Genomic DNA, 27,733 nt, shown 5'->3' on the forward strand with positions numbered 1-27,733 from the left:
TTTTTTTTTTTTTTTTTTTTGCAAGCAAGCAAAGTCTTTATTACAGGAAAGCAAATAGCTCCCAGGACAGCTGGGAGCAGGGGGAAGAGCCCCTCTCTATTGCTTTATAGGGGTTTTTATCCCTTAAAGACGGCGGGTACCAATGTGGGGTCCAGAAAGATGTGTTTTCTCCCATTGGCCTTGCCCCATGACCTGTATCAGTCCTTCTCCAATAGGGGTCTTACGGGTGGAAATGTCCTATAAGTCTCATGGTTTCTTTGTCCTTATCTTCCTGTAAACTGAGTCATAGGGGGTTAGAGATTAATGTCCATCTGGGCTTAGGTACACTCCCTAGAGTAAACTAGGGGGAAAGCACTACTTTAAAACTGTGTTCAATCCCAGGTTAGCCACCAGTTCTGTCCTCTTGAACAAGTTATATAACCTCTCAGAACTTTAATTTCCCCTCTGTAAAAGTTGGATAATTATTGCATTTACTTTACAGTGTTGTAAAGGTTAAATAATAATATGTGAAGGGTATAGCACATTCACTAGCATGTAATTGGTGCACCTTACAAATCTTAGCTAGGACTCATAATAATAGAGTTAAAAATGCAGAGACTAATAAGCATAAATGTCCTGGAAACATGAAGAAAACTAGCTGCTTCGAGTGTAAGATTCATGTGTGAGGATAGTTGACTTAGTTTTTTTGGACTGCTATAACAAAATACCATAAACTGGGTGGCTTTTAAATAACAGAAATTTACTTCTCATAGTTTTGAAAGCTAGGAAGTCCAAGATCAAGACTCTGGGAAATTCAGTGTCTGGTGAGGCCCTCTTCCTGGTTCATAGATTAGTTGCCTTTTTGCTGTGTCTTCATATGATGAAAGGGCCACGGGAGCTCTCTGGGGCCTCTTTTACAAGAGTCCAGGTCTGGGGCAGGAACTGTTGAACATAAGCCAGCAGTGGCTTGTGGTATCAGAAAGAAAAGCTATGAAAGAGCACTAATGTCATAGCAAACATAGGGGTTCAGGACTCAAAAGCCAATTTGAATGTTTCTACCAACCACAGATGGGACAATATGAGTATCACTAAGGATAAAACTGCATTGAATTGAAGCACATAAAATATGTTTAAATCCATGAATTCATAATGATACGCAAATAACTCAGTGCTTTTGTAATGTATGGACCTTATTTAGATCTCAATTCGAACAAACTGCTTTTTAAAAATGAATAGGCTAGAGAAATGTAAATACATCTTTGATGACATTAAACAATTATTGTTAATTTATTTTAGAGGTAATAATGGTATTGTGGTTATGTTTATTTCAGAGTCTTTATCTCTTAGAGATACACACTAGAATATCTCTATATGAAATAATCCAATGTCTAGTGTTTACCTCAAAATAATCTGGGTAGTGGGAGTGTAAATAAAGCAAGATTGACCAGAGAGTTCCTGTCGTGGAGCAGCGGAAACTAATCTGACTTGGAACCATGAGGTTGCAGGTTTGATTCCTGGATTTGCTCAGTGGGTTAAGGGTCTGGCATTGCCATGAGCTGTGGTGTAGGTCGCAGACACCGCTCGGATCTGGCGTTGCTGTGGCTGTGGCGTAGGCCAGCAGCAATAGCTCCGATTGGACCCCTGGCCTGGGAACCTCCATATGCCATGGGTACGGCCCTAAAAAGACAAAAAAAGATTGACCATATATTGTAATTGTTGAAGCAGGATAATGGTTTCATGAGGGCTCATTTTAATTTTATCTCTATTTTTATACATGTTTAAATTTTTCCGTAATAAAAGTCTTTTTTTTAAAAGCGACATGGCCGCAAACGTGAAATGAATACAGTATTAAACATCATAATGATATAGACTCTCCACAAATTTGTATATTTTTGTGGGAGGGGATATAATAACTTTATTTATAATATATATAGTAATTCAATATCAATATAAATATATCAATTTAAATAAAAACTGACAGAATTTTTCAGGAAACTCGATAAATTGATTTAAAACCCTATAAAGAAAAGTTCACAGCACAAAATGTTGAGACAACTTTGAATAGAAGAACAAACATAGCAGTGGCAGAGGTGACTTATCCTGTTAGACATCAAGGCATATTTAAAGCCATTTTCATTAAAAATGTGTGGAATTGAAGGGGCAATAGGTAAGAGAACAGAGGAAGGACCTCAGATACTGACTCATGAATGTGTGGGAATTCTCAGCTGGGTGAGAGTTAGGCAATAGCAGGTCTTGGATGAGTTCTGTTAAAAAGAGTAGGTTGACTTTTCCTAGGAAATCAGAGGAAGCTGGGATTTCAGGAACTTAATCCTAACCTTTCCATAACTAAATTTTTCTACCTGAAACTTGGTGTTTTTAGGTAAAGTGAATAAACAAAACGATGAGGGATTAAAGGGTACCCTTGTACTGATGTTATTTTGTTGAGTTTTTTTCTATTGATCTCCTCTATTGGGGGCTCTTTTTGATGATTAACTGTACCCACTTTTCTCCAAAACCGTAGGGAGAGAGCCAGAGGTTGCTCATCTAGTTACGTTTTAAATGAAACTGAAATGAAAGTTCACTTCCTCATTGTGGATACCTCATGTGACAAGTTCCAATTTCTTTTTAAAGTCTCTTTAACTGAAGTCTCTTTGCTGCCTTTGGAATCTTTGGAGAGAGCCCACTGTCACGCATTCTTTGTATAGGAGCACCTGCTGGTTCTATCATGTATGTACTGTCTGTTCTTTTTCTCCTATTTGGTCCTTAAACCCTTCATTTGTGTTTTTAGCTTGCTCTGCCTGCTAGTTTTTATATCGTTTGTTTCAGGAAGTAAATTACAAAAAAATTATTGTTCAATTTACTTCTTTTTTTTTTTTTGGCTAAAAAGAATCTATTTTTGAAAAGTTAATGTCTGCTTAAACATCTAAAACCTGGGGCTGAAAGGTAACTTTCTTTGGAATATGAAGATTTACATGGTTCAAAAGCCAGCTGTTTTGTATTTAAAAGAAATGGAAAAGAAAGTAAAATACAGTTTGAGGGAGTTAGTCACTGAATTTCTGTTAAGTTCTCTTTATATTACAAATAGAAGTGATGTTTTCAAAAGTACTTAATTTCTTCTTTTGAAATAAATATTTTGATTATTGGGGAAAAAAAAGGTAAAAATGGTCCAATAATGTAAAAAGGTAAAAAGTTAAAACAATCCAATGATCCTCCTCCATAACGGGAGTTGTCTTTTAACTGCCTCCCAATTGCGAATATTTAAACAGACCAGTTAAGAGCTTGTGTATTCAAAAATTATGATGATAAACTGATTTTTCAAAGTTTGCCTTCTTAAGGATTTTTTTTTTTTTTTTGAAAGGAGGGAAGAGGATTTCTCTTGAAAAAGAGGATTTGTTGTCAAATCCCAAAGTCTCTGCTTCCCTCATCACCACATGCCACCTACCTTGGATGTAAATTTGGTTGGTCAGACATTGGGACATTTTTGAAAATCACTTTGAGAGTGCCACTAAGTATTGGAAGTGGTATTTCAGACATAAGTCTGCAGTTACTTCCTGTGATTTACATAATCCAGAGGTTTCCTGGATTTGTAATACTCTGATTTGTAATATCCTATCCCTTTGACAGACTCTGCATTGCTACTTTTGTGATGAAAAAACATGGTCACAACATATGCGGCTAATAGCTTCTCTTCCTATGTTAACTTTCCTTTAACAGAATGAAATGCCTGGTTTGGGTGCTCCTCCTGTGCTCCTCAGCGATGGCACAGCTGCACAGAGACCCCACCTTGGATCGTCACTGGGATCTCTGGAAGAAAACCTATGGAAAACAATACAAGGAAAAGGTAGATGGGTTGCCATTTGAACAATCTGCTTTTCCTCAAGTACCTGATATATTCTTACAAGCAGTACTTTCAGTAAATGATACATGCTCACATCTTGCCAGATACTATTCGTGAGGTGTTAGAGACACATCAGGAAACAAAGTTCTTGTTTTTATGGCGCTTATATCCTAAAAAGGGAGACAGGAAAGAAAGAAAGAAGCCGGATGTAAACTATGTCAGATGGTGATAAGGGCAGCTGAGAAAAATAAAGCAAGTTGTGGGGGCTTGGGCGGGGCCCCAGGTGAGGGCTGTGAGGGGTTGGGATTATTCTATGTATGTGACAGAATGGTCTGGAAAGGCCTCCCATATAAGGTGACAGTTGGGCAGAGAACTGATAGATGCCAGGGAACGAGCAAAGTAGATAATGGGAGTGAAGGTCCCACGCCAAGAGGGAAAGAGTGCACATTTGAGGAACAAAAAGGCCCATTTCAGTCCCTGACACAGACACACATGGGCAGATGTTATTACTTGACTTTCACTTCTCACTTTGTACTTATGTTTTTATTTTAAAACATACCCCTTGATTGATTTTAAGACCTTAACCTGGTGCTTCAACTAAGTCCTACAACTGTATAGCATTTTTGAGTTTGTAAGCAAGGATTATGTATTAACTTACTTGATGCCTTATTTTTATATGAAAAAGCTCTTAGTTCTTAGTAGCAATGAATTTCACCCTTGCCCACTCCCCTTTAGCACCAGGCCTCTAATTTCAGTGTTAACTAGAGTTAGATGTGCAGTTAACACTACTATTGGTTAAATTAATACTATCTTGCTTTTTTTTTTTTTTTTTTTTTTTGTCTTTTTACGGCTGAACCCGATGCACATGGAGGTTCCCAGGCTAGGGGTCGAATCAGAGCTACAGCTGCCGGCCTACACCACAGCCACAGCAAAGCGGGGTCTGAGCTGCATCTGCAACCTACACCACAGCTCATGGCAACGCCAGATCCTTAACCCACTGAGCAAGGCCAGGGATCGAACTTGTGTCCTCAAGGATGCTTGTCAGATTAGTTTCCGCTGAGCTATGATGGGAACTCTGCTATCTTGTTTTTTAATTATTCCAGTCTGTCAGGTGGAATGAAAATGACTTTTGATTAGTATCCTACCATTAAAATGTATCTCAAAGTTCTCTTCCTTTTTTCCTTTCCTATACATCATTGGATTTATTTTTTCTTTATTCCACTTTCCCCCTTTACTGGTTTGGAGGTATATCTATACATGTCTATTATGGGTAAAATCTTGCTCCAGGACAGAAGGACTGCATCCAGACTTACTACCCAGAACCAGGGCCTAGGTCTTGGTTCTAACACTCAATGAAATGAGTCAGAAAAGAATTGTTGCTGAGTGCTCATTGGGCTACAACTTGTTGGAAATGATGGCCTTGGGGGTGGGAGTGAGCATCAGTGACTCTAGGAGACACTTTGTACATTTTATTCTTTGTAATGAAGCTCTGGGGTGGGGACGACAAAATCAATCACTTGAATATGAATGCACTCTGGATAAAATTAAGATAATAGGACCGAAAATTATTTTTAAAAACTATGTATAGGGAATTCCTTGGTGGCCTAATGGTTAAGGATTTGGCATTGTCATTTCCATGGCTCAGGTTCAATCCCTGGCCCCAGAACTTCTGCATGTTGTAGACGCAGCCAAAAAAAAGTGAGGGGGTGGGGGGAGTAAGTTAAAAATCTAAAAATTCCAAATCCTGGTGAGGATACAAAAAAAAAAAACAACCCAACTATGTATAATAGAATAACATATACACAAATGAACAAGAAATTATGAAATATATTAGCAATTCAACTAGAAATCTCAGAAATGAAAAATATAGTCATTGAAACAAGAACTCAATAAAAGGGATAAATTCTAGACTGGGAAGAGCTGGATAGCACCAGCAATCTAGAAGATAGTACTGAGGCATTCAGCAGAAAGCAGCACACCAAAATAAAAAGGAAAAATTATGAAAACGCAGGTAAAAGAGATGAAAGAGAGTTTCAGACCTCAAAATACATGTGATAGAATGGTGGAGAAGCAATATTTGATGAGCTATTGGTTGAGAATTTTCCAGATATGATATTTTCCCAGAAAAAACGTCCTGAGTACTGTGATCAAAAGTACCTAGGAGGAGGGAGTTCCTGTCATGGCTCAGTGGTAATGAATCTGACTATTACCTGTGAGGATGAGGGCTCAATTCCTGGCCTAGCTCAGTGGGTTAAAGATCTGGTGTTGCCATGAGCTGCTGTGTATGTCACAGATGTGGCTCAGATCCCGTGTTGCTGTGGCTGTGGTGTAGGCTGACAGCTGCAGCTCTGATTTGACCCCTAGCCTGGGAACTTCCATATGCAGCAGGTGCAGCCATTAAAAAAATGGTATTTAAAAAAACAATACCCAGGAAAGGAAAATAAAGACACCCACACCCATGAACATGTAATGAAGCTACAAAACATCAAAGAAAAAGAAAATCACAAAAGTTATCAAAGTTAAAAACAGTGCAACAATTAGACTGACAACAGACCTCTCATCTGCAATAATAGATACCAAAAGACAATGTAGAAACATCTTCAAATAACTGAAGAAAAAGCTAAAAATCTATAATCAACTCAACAATTTTTCAAGTGATGGTAAAAAAAAAGCATTTAAAAAAGCCTATGATGATTGAGTTTACATTTACAAAAGATATACTTCAACAAACTGCAATTTCTAAAAAAAATTTAGCATATTGAAGTTCATTATGTATATCTAAAATAACATTAATCATCATCAGTGCAATTAAGGACAAGAATTAAGGCATTCCCATTGTGGCTCAGCAGTAATGAACCTGACTAGTACCCATGAGGATGCAGGTTTAATCCCTGGCCTTGCTCAGTAGTTGCTGTGAGCTGTGGTGTAGGTGGCAGACATGACTCGGATCCCGTGTTGCTATGGCTGTGGCTGGCAGCTGCAGCTCCAATTCGACCACTAGCCTGGGAACTTTCATTTGCTGCAAGTGTGGCCCTAAAAAGCAAAAAAAAAAAAAAAAAAAAGCAAAGAATTAAGATTAATATGTGATTTTACCAGTTAAATGGGATATATTCATTTATTTGCATGCCCCCAGACAGATCCACATTTAGTAGAATGCCTCATAATATGTTTATTTTCATTATTGAACAATTATTTGTGCAGGATTCACAATGGTCTTTTTCCTTTTATTTTAGAATGAGGAAGTAGCACGGCGTCTCATCTGGGAAAAGAACCTAAAAACTGTAATGCTTCACAATCTGGAGCATTCGATGGGAATGCATTCATATGATCTAGGCATGAACCACCTGGGAGACATGGTAGGGAAGTTATAAATAATTCTACTTTATCTGTGGGTAAACAGGCAATCTGAAGGTAAACAATAAAGGAGTATTATCTATATGTGCACAAAATTTAAAAACAGAATTTAAGGACATGAGAATTTGTATAGATTCCTTATTTAGTTCTGCTGTGGCAACTTTCCTTAACAAATTCCTTCTGAAGAGGAATGTTTTAAACTCACAGACCACTATTACTTTGATTTTTTTTAATTCTAGAAAGCATTACCTAAAAATGACTCAGTCTTTTATAGTAAGTTACCATACTTATGTCAGTCTAAACTGACAACTTAATATGGTCCATCTCTGCCTTCTTAATGGGGGGATGTGGGTATTTAATATCACAAATAATCTCCCATTAGTTATTAGATTCTGTTCTCCCCTACAAAAGGTGATCACTGTGGCCAAAATTAAGTATCCTTGGAAGGGAATGCTCTAAATAGATTAAATTCAGCCATCTCCTTATAATTCTTTCTCACAAGGAAAACCAGATCAGTTCACTTTTTAGCCAGCCCTTTTATAAAATTCTGCCTTGCTTTGAACAAAACTCTGCCTCCCTCTAACCTCTCGTTTTTACCATTCCCTTTTTCTCCTTCCCAATGCCTAACTGGGAGGCTAATGTAAAGTGAGAGACTAAAGAGATTCGGATAATTCACCTACCAGATAATTACCTGTGTTAGTCACAGTTACCACAAGTTTTTTTCAGTTGACAAATATATTCACAGTTAGAGTTTGGGGGATATTTAAAGAAAGAAAAAACTGAAAGGAGATATGTGTATATCTTTGTAGACCAGTGAAGAAGTGATATCATTGATGAGTTGCGTGAGAGTTCCCAGCCAATGGCCGAGAAATGTCACTTACAAGTCAAACCCTAATCAGAAATTGCCTGATTCTATGGACTGGAGAGAGAAGGGGTGTGTTACTGAAGTGAAATACCAGGTGAGTATTTTGTGTGTGTGCCCCAGGTAGAGATCTCTCCTCTCCATTATTATTATTTTTTGGCTTCCGCCCACAACAGAAGTCCCCAGGCCAGGGATCGAACCCGTCCCACAGCTGTAACCAGAGGCACGGCAGTGACAATGCCGGATCCTTAACCCCTGAGCCACGAGGGAACTTCAAGATCTCTCTTCCTTATATACGTAGTCTAGCTATGTAATTTGGTAGTGAATATCATAGTTCCTTGGGTTACTTTCTAAATATGTTTGCTATTCTTGTTTTCCCAACTACCTTGTGAGCTCCTTGAGGGCCAAGACAATACATCATACTTTTTTTGTATTCCCCACAGTGCTTAGAACAACAGTGGTTAGAGCCACATTAGACTCTAAAACTATGAACTAAGCAAACAGGTCTTTAAGATAGACTTTTAGGAGTTCCCGTCGTGGCGCAGTGGTTAACCAATCCGACTAGGAACCATGAGGTTGCGGGTTCGGTCCCTGCCCTTGCTCAGTGGGTTATCGATCCGGCGTTGCCGTGAGCTGTGGTGTAGGTCGCAGACGCGGCTCGGATCCCGCGTTGCTGTGGCTCTGGCGTAGGCCGGTGGCTACAGCTCCGATTCAACCCCTAGCCTGGGAACCTCCATATGCCGCGGGAGCGGCCCAAGAAATAGCAACAACAGCAACAACAACAACAACAGACCAAAAGACAAAAAAAAAAAAAAGATAGACTTTTAGTGTTCGTGCTATGCATCAACTGCACCAAGTCAATTACATGTGTATGAGAAAATTTCAATCAGGAAGTTTTACCTCTCACTTATGAATTTCTAAGTGCAGAAAGAGAGGAAACAACTAAAGCTGAATGTGGTCTATAAGTTATACCAGTCAAGTTAATTCATGACTAAGCGTGCATTGTTAGAAAGAAATGTGGGCTTTATTTTTCTTTTGGGGGCTGCACCTGTGGCATATGGACGTTCCCAAGCCAAGGGTCCAATTGGAGCTACAGCTGCAGGCTATGCCTCAACCACAGCAACATGGGATCCAGCTGCATCTGGGAACTACACCAAAGCTTGTGGCAACTCTGTAACCTTAACCCACTGAGCTGAGCCAGGCCGGGAATAAAACCCACATCCTCACAGAGACAAAGGCGGTCCTTAACCCACTGAGCCCCAACAGGAACTTCAGAAATGTGGGCTTTATAAATTTGTTCCTATCTTTTTGTATTTCCTTTAATTTGTTTGTGAAAAAAAAAAAAAAGCTACAAAAATCCTAAATTAGTTAGGGATAACTAAGGATAAAACACACGTATCATCTTGGAGGTCAGGATATGAGAGAAGAATTAGTGTTCTGATCAGCTGCTCTGTCTTGTGATCAAAGAGGAAAGTAAAAATTTGGAAGTAAATAATATTGCTAATCTCTTATTCTTTTCCACCTAGTTCTTTTTCTTTCAACTAGTTTTGGGTTTTTTATTGCAGCTTCTCTAAACTAAGTTTGAGAAGACTCAATAAACTACATACGTAGGTGCTAACTATAAAGAATTTAATGAGCTCCTTTCTCTGGGTGCTCGCATTGTAATGGGTGAGTCAGCTTTAGCCAAAAGCAAACTGAATTTGCTTCCTTCCAGTAGGGGGCAAAGTGGGATGAGGGGAGGAGAGAGAAAGCAATTCTGATGTGGCTCTGCACCCTTTTTACACTAAAGTAGCTTCATGTTTTTTGGTTTGTTTATGCTTCCCTGTAAAATAGCTTATGATGGAAAAAATTCTAAAGCTAAAAATATCTGAAAAATACTAACCTTATGTTTCAGGCATTGTTTGATAGGAGGAAGGGTATTTTAGGTCAAGGGAATCATCCCATTTCCTCTCAAAATCCCTTTACTGTTGGCATCCCTCTCCCTTCCTATGGGGTGAACATAGCTGGGATTTGATACACGCTCAATAAGTACTCTTTCTTAATCTATGCGAATGTGACAATTATGCTCTGAGCTCAGCCATTCGTAAATATTTTTTAAGGTTGGACCTTGTCCAGAGAACAATTAAGTGTTTAGTCTTCATTCCCATGGTCTAAGAAAAGAGGAAACTGTAGAGGGGGGAGCTCTTCTAGGAACTGCTGACAGTGCTGATATGTTGGGGGTTGCCCAACTGGTGCTGTGGAAGTCAACCTTAGTGATGCTATGACTGCCCTTGTGACTTTGTCTCTGTTTTAGGGTTCTTGTGGTTCTTGTTGGGCTTTCAGCGCTGTGGGAGCTCTGGAAGCACAAGTGAAGATGAAAACAGGAAGGCTGGTGTCTCTGAGTGCACAGAACCTGGTGGATTGCTCAACTGAAAAATACAGGAATAAAGGCTGCAATGGCGGCTTCATGACAGAGGCTTTCCAATATATCATTGATAACAACGGCATCGATTCAGAAGCCTCCTATCCCTACAAAGCCGTGGTGGGTCACAAGCAAACTTTTTGTGCTGCCCCTTGACCTTATGCTGTCCTGTACTAAACTTATTACCAAGCCAACTGCTCGAAAAGCAGTGCTGTGTGGGGACGTGGGGTGTGTAGGGTTGGGGGCATGGAGAGGAGAGAGAGAAACCTCAATCAGAGATTCTTTTTTTTTTTTTTTTTTTTTTTTTGTCTTTTTAGGGCTGTACCCATGGCATATGGAGGTTCCCAGGCTAAGGGCTGAATTGGATCTGTAGACACCAGCCTACACCGCAGCCATAGCAATACCAGATCCAAGCCACGTCTGTCATCTATACCATAGCTCATGGCAACACCAGATCCTGGATCCTTAACCCACTGAGCAAGGCCAGGGATCAAAACTTTGACCTCATGGATGCTAGTCAGATTCATTTCCGCTGAGCCACCACAGGAACTCCTCAATCAGGAATTCTTAAATTCTTGAGTTCTCTTTCTTATGCAGCAACCTTCTTCATTTATCAATGGCACAATGATTTTAAACAAGCAAGCAGAGTTTATGGAGTTTCAGCAAATCTTCCTTAAAATTCTTTCTGTGTATCTGCCTGGTATCTAAAGTTTTTTGTCTCACAGCCTCCTATGCTCAACCTTATTCTCAGATCACCAACCATACAATTCTTCTACCTACTAAAAAGCTAAATAATGTTCTCCTCCCCTCGCAGGTTCATCACATTTTGTTAAATGACATAATATGTCTGTATTACAGGAAATTTAGAAAACGTTCTCAAAACCTCCCACCTTAACCACTGTTATTTTGGTTTATTTCTTTCAAGTTCTTTTTCCTATTAAGCATTTTAAAAACATAGTTGTATACACAACAAATGTGAATTTGTAACCTCCCCTTTCTCATTTGAAATAGGGTCTTTTTAAACCATTGTTTAAACTGCAGCTCATCTTGAAGTCATTATATCACCAAAAGTATTTTAAAGCTGTAGTCTAGAGTTTATGACTTTGAATAGTTACTCCCCTAAAAATCTACTTCAAAGTCTTCAAAACATTTTCTTGGCAACTTTTGTGCACATGAAGATGTTCATACTTTTAAACAATAGTATTTCCTCTGTTGTTGGTGAAACAGAATATTAAGTTTTGAAAGATTTTTTTTTCTTTTTTTAAAAGAAAGAAGGCGGGATTCCCATTGTACAGCAGAAACAAGCCCTGATAGCATCCATGAGGACTTGGGTTCGATCCCTGGCCTCACTCAGTGGATTAAGGATTTGGCATTGCCATGAGCTATGGTGTAGGTCGTAGCTGCAGCTCGAATCTGGTATTGCTGTGGTGTAGGCTGGTAGCTGTAGCTCCAATTCAACCCGTAGCCTGGGAACCTCCATATGCTGTGGGTGTGGCCCTAAAAAGCAAACAAAAAAAAAAAAAAAAAAGAGAAGAAAGAAAGGAGACAGATATTTGAAAAGACTAAATGAGGAAAGAAAACATATTTGAAATCCAGACTTAGGATACTGGTGATTTATATAGGCAGTCGAATCAGAGCTGTAGCCGTCAGCCTACGCCAGAGCCACAGCAATGTGGGATCCGAGCCGCGTCTGCAACCTACACCACAGCTCACGACAACGCCGGATCCTTAACCCACTGAGCAAGGCTAGGGATCGAACCCGCAACCTCATGGTTCCTAGTCGGATTCGTTAACTACTGCGCCACTGACGGGAACTCCTGAAGCACACTTCTTTATCTGATTTACCATTTTTTTCACAGGATGGAAAATGCAAGTATGACTCAAAAAATCGAGCTGCCACGTGTTCAAGGTATACTGAACTTCCTTTCGCCGATGAATATGCCTTAAAAGAAGCTGTGGCCAATAAGGGACCTGTGTCCGTTGCTATAGATGCGAAGCATTCTTCTTTCTTCTTCTACAGGAGTGGTAAAAACCCAAACATACTATCCTCATGCTTTATACTGCCCTTGCCCTGTAAGAAAGAATATTCTCCTTCCCCATCACTCCACCTCTGAATGCTTAAATTAGGTTAAACGGAACCGTCTATCGTACATCGTTTCATATGTACTTTTATACCCCATTAATTACTAAAGTAATGCTTATCAGAATTTACTAACCTACATGTCAGGTCCTATGCTAAATTCTTCCCATGCATTATGTCATTTAATTCTTATAATAACCCTCTTTTACAGATGAAAAAACTAAGTCTTGGACAGGTTCACTCGCCTAAAGTCACACCATCTGCAAGTGATCGGGAGGGTTAGAACCATGCTGTCTGACCCAAGGCCTGTGCTCCTAAGTGCTGTAGCCGCTGTGGACTGTAGGTGCAGCGGAGCAGGTTAGGGTTAGGGAACTGAGCCATGACGGGAACTCTGCTATGGCAACTTTAATTAAAGAAACTATGCAAGGAGGGTGCTCACCAAGAGGAGAGCATTGTATTAGACAAAGTAGAAGCTTATCATTTTTTTTAACATCACCTTAAAGATCATTTAATCTAAAAATGTATAGAACAGGAGTTCCCGTCAAGGCTCAGTGGTTAGCGAACCTGACTAGCAGCCATGAGGACGGGGGTTCAATCCCTGGCCTCGCTCAGTGGGTTAAGGATCTGGTGTTGCCATGAGCTGGGGTGTAGGTCGCAGATGTGGCTTGGATCTGGCGTTGCTGTGGCTGTGGCGTAGGCCAGTGGATACAGCTCCGATTCAGCCCCTAGCCTGGGAATCTCCATATGCTGCAGGTGCGGCCCTAAAAAGATAGGGGAAAAAAAAAAAAAGAAAGAAAATGTATAGAACAAACAATTTAGGGATGTGTACAAAGAAATACAGCAATATAAGTTAACATATTAGAAAAAGGTGTCATGGAGTTCCCTCATGGCTCAGTGAGTTAAGGATCTGGTGTTGTCACTGCTGTGGCTCTGGTTACAGCTGTGGCAAGGGTTCGATCCCTGGCCTGGGAATTTCTGCATGCCACAGGCACAGCCAAATCATCAAAGAAGATTTCTGAAGGAGCTGTGATTAGATTAATGCCCAACTTGGCATAACAAAATAAAACAAAACACCCTGACATATACAGCATTGATGGCACAGAATTGTACACTCTAAATAGTTTAAACCTGAGCGTATATTTTCCTTACATATATCCAAAACAGTCTAATAAAATAGCATCTTCAAATGTCCTTCATTGCCACATACCACTTAGGCTTTTTCTCCACCCATATTGTATTCTTAGGTGTCTACTATGACCCCTCCTGTACTCAGAATGTGAATCATGGTGTACTAGTGGTCGGCTACGGTAACCTTAATGGGAAAGACTACTGGCTTGTGAAAAACAGGTAATGTATACTTAATTATCAGGAATTTGAGGGAGGCTCGACAAATGCTTTTTTGTGATTATGATCATCATCATCATGATGCTGACGGTAATGAACACTTACAGCCTCTCACAAAATGACCATTCTCAATCACTCAGCGCCTCCATTTCTTTACTTTCTATTCTGCGGTCAGCACTTTGTTTTCATGATTTATCCTGCAATACTTCTCCTATCATGCCTTAATCAGTCTTCTTTATGAATACCCATGGCTCTGCTTAGCCGCCCAATTGTTGGTCTTTCCTCCAGGACGCCATCCTCTGTCCCTTACTCTTCTTATTCTACATCTTTCTTGGATACAAGCATTCCATTCTTAGGATTTCAGCTATACCTATATGCTGATGGCTTTCAAATCTCTAGCTCCCGCCCTGACCTCTGCCCCGAACTTCAAACTTACTTATCTGGACACATCACTTCAATGTATCTTTGTTTCTTCAAATTCAATATGTCCAGGAACTCACTACTCTTCCCACCATATTATTCCTTCCCAGAACTTCCTATCTCACTAAAAGGCAACACCACGCAAGTCACCCAACTAGATATTATGGATTTGTCTTAGACCCTCCAGATCAAATCAAGCAACAAGTCAAACTAATTTTACATCCTATCTGTCCCTGATTCTGCCCTCTCTCCGTTTCTTCTATTGTTGCTCTAGTTGAGACATCTTCAGACTGGACTATTACTGTAGCCTTCTAATCGGTCTCCTTTACTCTCAAATCTGTGTTGTGTAAAATATAAGTCTGAGCTTATACCTCTTCTATTTCGTACCATTCAGAGTACGATGAATGCTCCCTGGTAGAAATGACAAATTGTGTATGTTGGGACCCTACCTGCCTTGCCAGACTCAATTCCTGGCACTTGTTGTCTCACATTTTTCAATCTATTTATATTGAACCATGCACAGTTATAGTTCCCATACATATCATTTGATCTTTAATATCTTTATACCTTGGTTATGCTGTTCCTTCTGCCTAGAGCATCTTTTCTCCTCACTTGGTTTATTCCTCCTTTTCCTTCAAAACCAGCTCAGGTATTCAGGTACCAAAACCAGAAAGTTTTCCCTAAATCCTTGGGCTGGGCAAAATGTCGTTTTCTTTTTTTCTGTGCTCTGAAAATGTCTTATGCATCCTGGAGTATTTTACCCATTATGTTTAAATTGTATGTTTACCTATCTATCAATCCAGTATTCTGTATGTGCCTCTGTGGCAGAGATTATGTCTTATCTTCATATTCTTAGCACAGTATGTGGCACCTAGCAGCCCCTCAATACATGAATTAGCTGACACCCTCACAACCCATAAACAAAAGGAATGTAGCTCCTGGAGGCAAAAAAGAGAAGAAATATGAAAAATATATTTGAAGATTCTCCTTGTATTAGTTTTCTAGGGCTCCTATAACAAAGTACCACAAACCAAATGGCTTAAACAACAGAAATTTATGTCCTACAGTTCTAGAGGCTAGAAGTCAGAGAGCAAGGTGGTTCCGAGGGCTGTGAGGAAGACAATTTTCGACGCCTTTCCTCTAGCTGCTGAAGGTTTCCTAGCAATTTTTGTCTTTCTTTGGCTTACAAGCATCTCCTGATCTCTGCCTTTATTTCCACATGATATTCTCCCAATGTGCATGTCTGTTTCTGTCCAGTTTTCCCTTTTATAAGTCATCAGTCACATTGGATTAGGGCCCACTCTAATGATCTCATCTTAGCTAATTATATCTGCAACCCCTCTATTTCCAAATAAGGTCACATTTTGAGGGCTAGAGTTTAGGTTTCCAACATTTGAAAATGGAGGGGACACAATTCAACCCAAACACCCCTCAAATATTTACTGGAAGTGCATAGTCTACAAATCATAAATAAACACACAAAAAGGTGCTTTCCTTTTTCACATCGTGGCTCACAAAGAAGATGGTAAAATTTGTATGGCTCATTGGGAAAGTAGTTGAGGGGATTAATATCTTGGTTCACTTGTAACCCATTCACAGCACTGATCAGCTTGGGTCGAAACAAGTGATAACTTTTTTAAAATGTAGCAACACTTTCTCATATATCTTGTTTACTCCCTACAGTAGATATTCTAAATTACCTTCTCTGGTGAAACTGCTTTTCTTGAAGATTATATGTTTAGGGTTTTAATTCAAAACCTCTTCTCAGCACTTATTCATTCAACAAGCATTTATGAAGCATTCACAATGTGACGGACATGGAGATACAAAAATTAACAAGACAGCATCCTATCTTGAAGGGGCTCACAGTCCAATGAGGAATGAGATATATTTTTAAACAATAAAATACGACATGGGAGTTCCTACTGTGGCTCAGCAGAAATGAATCCGACTAGTATCCATGAGGACACGGGTTCAATCCCTGGCCTTGCTCAGTGGATCAAGGATCTGGCGTTGCTGTGAGCTGTGGTGTAGGTCAAGCAGGTGTGACTCCAATTCGACCCCTAGTGTGGGAACTTTCATATGCCGTGGGTGTGGCCCTAAAAAGACCAAAAAAAAAAAAAAAAAAAACCCACAATAAAATACCACACATCATGGTGTAATAAGTCTAAATAGTTCTGGAGCCATAGAGGAGGAGATGCCTAACTGCCTGAAGCCCCACCAAGAGGGCACTACTTGCACCATTTCAGATGAATGAAATTGCTCATGTGTTGGAGGAAGGAAATAAGTTGTTTGTTTAATTAATTAATTAATTAATTTGTCTTTTTGCCTTTTCTTGAGCCATTCTCTTGGCATATGGAGGTTCCAGGCTAGGAGTCTAATCGGAGCTGTAGCCATCGGCCTACACCAGAGCCACAGCAACTCGGGATCCGAGCCGTGTCTGCAACCCACACCACAGCTCACAGCAATGCCAGATCCTTAACCCACTGAGCAAGGTCAGGGATTGAACCCTCAACCTCATGGTTCCTAGTCGGATTCGTTAACTACTACACCACGACGGGAACTCCAATAAGTTGTTTAATGACCCAAAAAGGATATGCAATGATACGGAAATGTGAGAGATTTCTCTGCTTTATTAACTCTCTACTACATTTATTTCTGTAATATCTATGACATATCACTTTCCTGGTTTGTTTTGCTGTATCAACTTTAGCTTCATTATGTAGATTATTTTCTTCCTCCTGTCCCTTACACTCTAGTTCCAGTATCCAGGCAAACTCATCTGTTCCTTGAGTTGCATCGATTGCCATTGCGTGAATGATACCCAGTTCACTGTTTCTGAATATTACCTTTCTGCTAAACAACAGACTTCCATGTCCAACTTCCAACTTTAGTTCTACTTGAAAAATCTAAATTTCCTACCCACCTACATTCACACATTCATTCTCTCTCTTTATCTCTCCTGTTTCTATTCAAGTCCTATTCACAAGTCATTCCCTCTCTCTCGTCATCCCACCTCCCTTTACATCCTCCATCCCTGAAAATGATTTTAAAATAAGCTCAAGGGGAAATTATTCCCTTAGTAATACATAACCATCTCCAGATTATCAAAGCCAAGGTATCGTCTTGAGCTCTTCCTTCTCAGCCCTTTCCTTTAGGCTGCTGAATCATATTTTATATGTATTTTCTCTTTTCCATTCCTAATGACCTTACCTAACTCAGATTCCATTCTCACCCAGCTATGGAAGTATCTTCTAAAACTATAGATCATGTACAGAGTTCCTGTCATGGCTCAGTGGAAACAAATCTGACTAGCATCCATGAGGATGCAGGTTTGATCCCTGGCCTTGCTCAGTGGGTTAAGGATCCAGCGTTGCCAGGAGCTGTGGTGTAGGTTGCAGACATGGCTCGGATCTGGTGTTGCTGTGGCTGTGGTGTAGGCCAGCAGCTACAGCTCCGATTAGACCCCTAGCCTGGGAAGCTCCATATGCTATGGGTGCGGCCCTAAAAAGACAAAAAAATAAAAATAAATAAAAAATAAATAGAAATAAAAATATAGATCATGTAAACCCATGATCAAAATTCTAGTAGTCTACCATTTTCATCAAAATAAAGTTCAAACTACCGGCTAGGAATGTGAGGGTCCCCATTAGGTAGTTTCCAAGATAGCATTCTAGACTTTTCTTCCTCTATATTCTCATGTACCCACGTTCACACTCTGGCCACAGTGAACTACTTACTCATCATTTCCTAAGTTTTGAGACACTCAGCTATTTCTATTTCTTTACAAATGGTGTTTCATCTTTCTGAAATGCCCTTAAAGCCCACTGCTGTCTACAGAAATGCCTCTTGTCTGTGATGAAATGGGCACCCTCATACATTCTGGTGGAAGAGTAAATTTTTCCATCCTTCTTGAAGGCATTTTGATAATATGAGTCAAGAACTTTTAATTATTTTATTTTATTTTATTTTTATGTGTGTGTGTGTGTGTCTTTTTGCCTTTTTTCTAGGGCTGCTCCCACGGCATATGGAGATTCCCAGGCTAAGGCTCTAATCAGAGCTGTAGACGCCAGCCTACACCACAGCCACAGCAATGCGGGATCTGAGCTGTGTCTGTGAGCCACAGCACAGCTCACGGCAACTTGAGATCCTTCACCCACTGAGCAAGGCCAGGGATCGAACCCGCAACCTCGTGGTTCCTAGTCGGATTCATTAACCACCTAGCCACGACAGGAACGCCCAAGAACTTTTTAAATGTTCATATTCTTCATTCAATTATTTTCATTTCTTGGAATCTATATAAAGAAAATAATCCAAAATTTTGGGGAAACTTCATACCAATTTATGTAAATTGTAGCATTCTTCTTTATGCACAGCATACAGACATTCCTAGGCCAGGGCACAGCAGTGACAATGCCAAATCCTTAATCTCTAGGCCACCAGAGAACTCCTTCTTTAATAGTGAAAAACAGTGAGCAACCAAAAATTCCTAACAATAGAGATTGGTATTAAACAAACTATGACATAATTAAGTCCACATATTAGAAATTATATTTATTCAGACCATTATTAGTAGCCTAATGAAATACTTGGAATATACGTTTAAATGGAAAAACATATATAAATACAAAATTTATAAACAAATATTAAGTTAAAAATAGTATACCCAGTTTCTTACGTATGTTATACTAAAGGACTAGAAGGAGTTATACCAAGTGTTAATAATGAACATCTTTGTCTACCTGTATGTATTTTCAAAATCATTTTTAACAAACCAATTATTACTTTCGAAATGAAAAAAAAAACATTAAAAATCCAGTTAATTCTTTAACACCTACTTCAAATGCTCTCTCCTCTATACCACATTCATTTACTCAGATTTTTTCCTCTAACTCTTAGCTTTAGGAATGCTTTATAAGTTCTATTATAATATTTAACACATCCTGCCTTGTATTATAGCTATTTCTATAAATCATGCTCCATTCACGGAAATGCAAACTCTGTAAAGGTAGAACAATCCCTTCATTTTTGCATCTTTGTTCACATATTGATTCAAGAAATGTAAATTGAGTGCCATACTATGTGCCAAGCAATGAAAATTACAGTCTTTCTATCTTCCTTCAAGGAACTCATAGTCAGATACATAGAATCAAGGAAACAGGTTGGTGCAGCACAATAGAATGTAATAAATGCTGAGATGGAGGTGTGTGGCGGAGGCCTGGAGAGTCTGGGAAGGCATTTTAGCCAGGTTATTTGACTGAATCTTGAAGGACAAGAAGTAATAGCCAGACAAAAAAGGGCAAACAGAGAAGAGGAAGGCAAATGTATCAAAGCCAAAAATTGAGGAGAAAGTGAGTTAAGGGAATGGCATGTTCTTTTGCAAAGGCTGTGGTATGAGAAACTTTTTAGAGAGAGATGTGAGATAGGAAAGGAATAAATTATGAAAGACCACAGTTTGCTTGGCCCTAAATCCTAACAAGAACAGACTGGACATGGACATGAACTCTAGATGCCACAGAGGTTGACTCAACAAAATCCTCTTAGATCATCAAACTTTTTTTTCTTTTTGTCTTTTTTTGTCTTTTCTAGGGCCGCACCTGCAGCATATGGAGGTTCCCAGGCTAGGGGTCTAATTGGAGCTGTAGCCACCGGCCTACACCAGAGCCACAGCAACTCGGGATCCGAGCCATGTCTGTGACCTACACCACAGCTCACGGCAACTCCGGATCCTTAAGCCACTGAGCAAGGCCAGGGATTGAACCTGCAACCTCATGCTTCCTAGTTGGATTCGTTAACCACTGAGCCACGACAGGAAATCCCTTTTTTCTTTTTTTAAAAAAAATTTTATTAGAGTGTAGTTGATTTACAGTGTTGTGCCAATTTCTGCTGTACAGCAAAGTGACCCAGTCATGCATATATATACCTTCCCTTTCTTATATTCCATTATGGTCTGTCTCAAGACACTGGATATAGTTCCCTGTGCTGTACAGTAGGACCTCATTGCTTATCCATTCTAAATAGAATAGTTTGCATCTACTAATCCCAAACTCCCATCCCACTCCCTCCCCCTTGGCAACCATAAATCTGTTTTCTGTCTGTGAGTCTGTCAATCCTTTCTACAGTAGCAAGAATGATTTTTTTTATTTATTTTATTTTTTTATTTTTATTTTATTTTCCCACTGTACAGCAAGGGGATCAAGTTATCCTTACATGTATACATTACAATTACATTTTTTCCCCACCCTTTGTTCTGTTGCAACATGAGTATCTAGACAAAGTTCTCAATGCTATTCAGCAGGATCTCCTTGCAAATCTATTCTAAGTTGTGTCTGATAAGCCCAAGCTCCCGATCCCTCCCACTCCCTCCCCCTCCCATCAGGCAGCCACAAGTCTTTTCTCCAAGTCCATGATTTTCTTTTCTGAGGAGATGTTCATTTGTGCTGGATATTAGATTCCAGTTATAAGTGATATCATATGGTATTTGTCTTTGTCTTTCTGGCTTATTTCACTCAGTATGAGATTCTCTAGTTCCATCCATGTTGCTGCAAATGGCATTATGTCATCCTTTTTTATGGCTGAGTAGTATTCCATTGTGTATATATACCACATCTTCCGAATCCAATCATCTGTCGATGGACATTTGGGTTGTTTCCATGTCCTGGCTATTGTGAATAGTGCTGCAATGAACATGCGGGTGCACGTGTCTCTTTTAAGTAGAGTTTTGTCCGGATAGATGCCCAAGAGTGGGATTGCGGGGTCATATGGAAGTTCTATGTATAGATTTCTAAGGTGTCTCCAGACTGTTCTCCATAGTGGCTGTACCAGTTTACATTCCCACCAACAGGGCAGGAGGGTTCCCTTTTCTCCACAGCCCCTCCAGCACTTGTTATTTGTGGATTTATTAATGATGGCCATTCTGACTGGTGTGAGGTGGTATCTCATGGTAGTTTTGATTTGCATTTCTCTTATAATCAGCGATGTTGAGCATTTTTTCATGTGTTTGCTGGCCATCTCTTTATCTTCTTTGGAGAAATGTCTATTCAGGTCTTTTGCCCATTTTTCCATTGATTGATTGGTTTTTTTGCTGTTGGGTTGTATAAGTTGTTTATATATTCTAGAGATTAAGCCCTTGTCAGTTGCATCATTTGAAACTATTTTCTCCCATTCTGAAAGTTGTCTTTTTGTTTTCTTTTTGGTTTCCTTTGCTGTGCAAAAGCTTTTCAGTTTGATTAGGTCCCATGGGTTTATTTTTGCTCTTATTTCTATTGCTTTGGGAGACTGACCTGAGAAAATATTCATGATGTTGATGTCAGAGAGTGTTTTGCCTATGTTTTCTTCTAGGAGTTTGATGGAGTCCTGTTGTATATTTAAGTCTTTCAGCCATTTTGAGTTTAATTTTGTGCATGGTGTGAGGGTGTGTTCTAGTCTCATTGCTTTGCATGCAGCTGTCCAGGTTTCCCAGCAATGCTTGCTGAATAGACTTTCTTTTTCCCATTTTATGTTCTTGCCTCCCTTGTCAAAGATTAATTGACCATAGGTGTCAGGGTTTATTTCCAGATTCTCTATTCTGTTCCTTTGGTCTGTCTGTCTGTTTTGATGCCAGTACCACACTGTTTTGATGACTGTGGCTTTGTAGTATTTCTTGAAGTCTGGGAGAGTTAAGCCTCCTGCTTGGTTTTTGTTTCTCAGGATTGCTTTGGCGATTCTGGGTCTTTTGTGGTTCCATATAAATGTTTGGATGGTTTGTTCTAGTTCTGTGAAAAATGTCATGGGTAATTTGATAGGGATTGCATTGAATCTGTAGATTGCTTTGGGTAGTATGGCCATTTTTACAATATTGATTTTTCCAATCCAGGAACATGGAATATCTTTCCATTTCTTTACATTAAAGAAAGATTTCTTTGATTAAAGTTTTATAGTTCTCGGCATATAGGTCCTTTACGTCCTTGGTCAGGTATATTCCGAAGTATTTGATTTTGTGAGGTGCAATTTTAAAAGGTATCGTATTTTTGTAAGGAATGATCTTTTTAAATCGGAAAGTAGATTATGTTACTCTCCCCTCCAAACCCTCTAATGACTTTCCTCCACACTCAAAATAGAACCTATAACATATAAAAGCATGACGTTTTCTGGTCTCAGCCTGCCTCTGCAACCACCTCGGCCACTACTTTCCTCTCTCTCACTATAGGTAGTGATAGGTACATGAGGCTTGTTGCTGTTTCTCAGGAACACCCAGATTTTTCCCAGCTCTTTTCCCAGATTTTTGCAACACTTATGTCCTTATTTCACTTAGGGATCTTGTTCAAATATTTCTTCAGAGAAGCATCCCCTGACTACATCATCTAAAATGTAGCCCTGATTCCCAACACTTTGTATCTCCTACCCTGCTTTATTTTTCTTTATATTACTTATCATATTATGTATTTCTTTGTTTATTATATGTTTCCCCTACAGAATGTATAGGCTTTAGAAAGACTTTGTCTACCCTGTCTACTTCCATAATCCTAATGCCTAGAATAGTATCTGGCACAGCCTAAGGAGTTCATGGCTGCACTTTATTAAAAGGAAATTGGCATATATTTTAGAAGGGATACGTAGTAAGTTAGTTGTCTATAATATGCAAGGAGAAGGTAAGAGGACCAACCATTATGCTTTGTCAAAGACTAAGGGGTTTTCCAGGCCACAAGACTATATATATATTTATATATTTTATATATTTATAAATATATATATATATTTTATATTTTTTATATATTTTATATATTTTTATATATTTTATATATAAGATATTTATATTTTATATATTTTTATATATATATATATATATACTTTTTTTTTTTTTTTTTTTTTTTGCTTTTTTAGGGCTGCACCCGAGGTGTATGGAAGTTCCCAGATTAGGGGTCGACTCAGAACTACAGCTGCCGGCCTATGCCACAGCCACAGCAACGCCAGATCCTACACCACACATCACCAGATCCTTAACCCACTGAGTAAAGCCAGGGATGAACCCGCATCCTCATGGATTCTAGTCAGATTCTTTAACTGCTGAGCCCATGAGGGGAACTCCCAGGACTGTATTTTTATTTTTTTATTTTTTTTATTTTTTTTTATTTATTTATTTTTTTGTCTTTTTGTTGTTGTTGTTGCTATTTCTTGGGCCGCTCCCGCGGCATATGGAGGTTCCCAGGCTAGGGGTTGAATCAGAGCTGTAGCCACCGGCCTACGCCAGAGCCACAGCAACGCGGGATCCGAGCCGAGTCTGCAACCTACACCGCAGCTCACGGCAACGCCGGATCGTTAACCCACTGAGCAAGGGCAGGGACCGAACCCGCAACCTCATGGTTCCTAGTCGGATTCGTTAACCACTGCGCCACGACGGGAACTCCCCAGGACTGTATTTTTAAAACTAGAACAATCCCAGGCAAATGGAAACAGTCACCCTAGAAAAACAACACATATTTTTTAAAGGGTATAGGCACAACTTGAATCCAATCAGATGGACTCATACTTGGATAATAACAAAAGCAGCTACCTTTACTTGTTGAGCACTTACTACAGACACTGAGCAAGTACTTTAAATACATTTTCTCATTTAATTTTTAAGGTAATCTATGAAATAGGCATCTTATCCCCATAATACCGAATAGGAAACTCCTGATACTGAGAGAGTTAGAAACTTGTCCAAAGATGGGAGTTCCCGTTGTGGCTCAGTGGTTAACGAATCTGACTAGGAACCATGAGGTTGCGGGTTCAATCCCTGACCTTGCTCAGTGGGTTAAGGATCTGGCGTTGCTGTGAGCTGTGGTGTAGGTTGCAGACGTGGCTCAGATCCCACGTTGCTGTGGCTCTGGCGTAGGCCGGTGGCTACAACTCTGATTGGACCCCTAGCCTGGGAACCTCCATATCCCTCAGAAGTGGCCCTAGAAAAAAGAAACTTGTCCAAAGTTTAACAGTTTGAGTTAAAAGTCTGTAGAGTTAATAAAAATAAGTAACTTGGTAAGGATTGGTAGGAATATTTGGAGCTGACCTTGTATGGTTCTGAAGACAAGAATTTTTTAATCAGGGTTTTTTTTTTTTTTAGTTTTTTGTTTGTTTGTTTGTTTTGCTTTGTTTTGTTTTATGAAGGGTTAGCAGTACTCAGCCAAAAAGAGGTCTGGGATCTTCTACAAAGTTTGTGATAATTGATCTTGCCCAGATATTGAATGGGGAGTTCCTGTCATGGCTCAGTGGAAACAAATCTGACTAGTATCCATGAGGACACGGGTTCGATCCCTGGCCTCGCTTGGTGGGTTAAAGATCCAGCGTTGCATTGAGCTGTGGTGTAGTTCACAGACGTGGCTCAGATCTGGCATTGCTGTGCGTGTGGCTGTGGCTGCGGCTGCGGCATAGGTCTGGGCCAGGTATCGAACCCACACCATAGCAGCAACCCAGGACGTTGCAGTGGCAATGCCAGATTTTTTTTAACCCCTGTGCCACAAGGGAACTCCGAAGCATAACTATTTTTAAATTATGTCACTTGTCTTCTTCCAATAAGCCAGCACTTAGTTTCTTCACTGCATGCAAAAACACAACTTTCCTTTGAATTCTGAGCAAAACCTTGCAACAGCTTCCCTTTGCCTGTGGAATTAAACAAGTTCTTCAGTCAGCTTTTCTAAGCTCTGCACAATATGGCCCCAAACTGTTTTCTATCTTCTTTTTCCACTAATCTCTTAAAGATGTTTAATTTTGCTTTCAACTAAATTTCGTGCTGTTCTCCACATTCAAACACAATAGGCATTTCTCTATTTCATGCTTTTATTCACATCTTAGTTACAGCACAATTCATACAGAATATGAATGCTGCCTCAAATTATAATTATTTGTATAACTACAATTATAAAATCTCAGTGTCACAAAGAACTTCAAAGTCATTTCTCTTACACGGATTTTGTCATTTTTTCCACTGGTATGTGAAAAAGGGAGGAAAAAAAGAATATTTTGGTGAATATTTCATTAATCTAAATTTATTTGACTCAAAGAACTACCCTTAAATTAGAATTATGCCCTTTTAAGTTTTCCTTTCGGTGTTAAAATATCCTTTCATTTATAATATGATGGTGATAATAAAGATTTTTTTTTAATATCTGTACTTGCTAACTTAAAAGTTGGTAACTTTATATCAATCTATGCAAAATTTTTTAAAATTCACAAAGTCCATGAAATAAAAAAGTGAGAGAACTATTGATCTTCTCTAATCCTTATTTGACCCACGAATTCCCCTGTAACATCTCTGGCAAGTTATGTAAACCCCTGATTGACTCTTTTGAATACTAGGGAGCTCATCTCCTTCTGAGGTAGCAAATCCCACTTTTTACAGCATTAACTATGAGCAAGTCTTTTTTTTTTAGGTCTGCACCTGAGACAAATGGAAGTTCCCAGGCTGGGGGTCGAACCAGAGCTGCTGGCCTACAACACAGCCACAGCAACGCAGGATTGGAACCATGTCTGCAACCTACATCATAGCTCACAGCAACGCCCAATCCTTAACCCACTGAGTGAGGCCAGGGATTGAATCTGCATCTTCACGGATATGTTTGGGTTTGTTACCACTGAGCCATAACAGGAACTCCTATGAGCAAGTCTTATCTCATCTCTACTTCCAGGTCAAAAGGCATTTGAGGAGTTCCGTTGTGGCTCAGGGGTAATGAACCTGACTAGTATACATGAGGAAATGGGTTTGATCCCTGGCCTCACTCAGTGGGTTAAGGATCCAGCGCTGCTGTGAGCTGTGGTGTAGGTTGCAGATGCGGCTCGGATCCCGCGTTGCTGTGGCTGTGGCATAGGCCAGCAGCTGTAGCTCCAATTTGACCCCTAGCCTGGGAACTTCCATATTCCTCAAGTACAACCCTAAAAAGACCAAAAAAAAAAATTGTTTGAGAACTGCATTTTATTGATTATTTTATAATCCCCTGCCCTGGGATTTCCCATAGTGGCTCAGCAGAAGCAAATCTGACTTGTAACCATGAGGATGCAGGTTCGATCCCTGGCCTCGCTCAGTGGGTTAAGGATCCTGTGTTGCTGTGAGCTGTGGTATAGGCTGCAGACATGGCTCAGATCCTGCATTGCTATGGCTGTTGTATAGACCAGTGGCTACAGCTCTGATTCTACCCCTAGCCTGGGAACCTTCACATGCCTCGGGTGCGGTCCTAAAAAGACAGGAAGGAAGGAAGGAAGGAAAGAAAGAAAGAAAGAAAGAAAGACAGACAGACAGACAGACAGACAGACAGAAAGAAAGAAAGAAAGAAAGAAAGAAAGAAAGAAAGAAAGGGGGGGGAGAGAAGGAAGGAAGGAAGGAAGGATATGAATCCCCTGCCCTATGGCTTTTCCATAGTGGTCCCTCAAAAATATTTCTTTTTTTCTTTTTTTGCCTTTTCGCCATTTTTGGGCCGCTCCTGCGGCATATGGAGGTTCCCAGGCTAGGGGTCTAATCGGAGCTGTAGCTGCCGGCCTACACCAGAGCCACAGCAACACAGGATCCGAGCCGCATCTGCAGCCTACACCACAGCTCACGGCAATGCTGGATCGTTAACCCACTGAGCAAGGACAGGGATCAAACCCACAACCTCATGGTTCCTAGTCGGATTCGTTAACCACTGAGCCACGATGGGAACTCCCAAAAATATTTCTTAATTGACAACCTCTGAAGAAATTAAAGTTTGATAGGAAATCATCACCTATGATCCTATTACACAAAAGCACTTGAAGATGGGGCCTTGAAAGGATAATAAAACTCTTTCCCTGTAGAAATAGGAAGATTAAAGGTTTGGGATGGACTCTATATAGTTTTCCTTATATATTAAATCAGTTCATCAATAAAGCATTAAAGCTTTCCAAAAGTGATCTGAGACAAAAAGTTGATAATGTGATTTGATTCTCTTCACTTGTAATTTTGTGTTATTTCCTTTTCCAAAGCTGGGGACTCAACTTTGGTGACGGAGGATACATACGGATGGCAAGAAATAGTGAAAATCACTGTGGGATTGCTAATTATCCCTCTTACCCAGAAATCTAGAGGATATCTTCATTTTATAACATTTCAAGAAAGAAAAACACTTTCTCATTATTTTACCTGCTGTAACTAGAAGAAACAAGTGTGTCATGATCAATGTATATCTACCATACTAACAGAAAATATAGTTTGACGCATCTACTTTTTTTACTTTGCAGATCTTGAGGGAAAGTTTGCTAAGTAAATTAATAATGTACTATAGATATAACTGTATGAAAATGGTCAACCTGAAACAATATGTCATGTTTGTCATTGTCTTATTTTATTTGTTCATTTTAGTCCCCTGATTTCCTGTTGAACCTTAATGGCATATAAATGGTTAATAAATATTTGTCTTTTCAATTTTGTTACCACATACCATTCCTTTCTTATTTTTAGGTAGCTCTTATAATCTATCATGTGATTGT

The 27,733-nt window shown here is 39.6% G+C and overlaps 1 protein-coding gene across 1 annotated transcript; it reads left to right on the forward strand.

The window, feature by feature from the left end:
* Positions 1-27,680, forward strand: CTSS (cathepsin S). Its single transcript, XM_021089893.1, has 8 exons — positions 1-2,706; positions 3,694-3,820; positions 7,051-7,173; positions 7,981-8,130; positions 10,327-10,554; positions 12,294-12,459; positions 13,759-13,861; positions 27,230-27,680. Exons 2-8 carry the CDS (start codon positions 3,695-3,697, stop codon positions 27,327-27,329), a joined length of 996 nt encoding a protein of 331 aa, XP_020945552.1. The 5' UTR covers positions 1-2,706; position 3,694; the 3' UTR covers positions 27,330-27,680.

The sequence above is a fragment of the Sus scrofa genome, chromosome 4 (genome assembly GCF_000003025.6).
Source record: "Sus scrofa isolate TJ Tabasco breed Duroc chromosome 4, Sscrofa11.1, whole genome shotgun sequence".
In the NCBI taxonomy this organism is placed as follows: Eukaryota; Metazoa; Chordata; class Mammalia; order Artiodactyla; family Suidae; genus Sus; species Sus scrofa.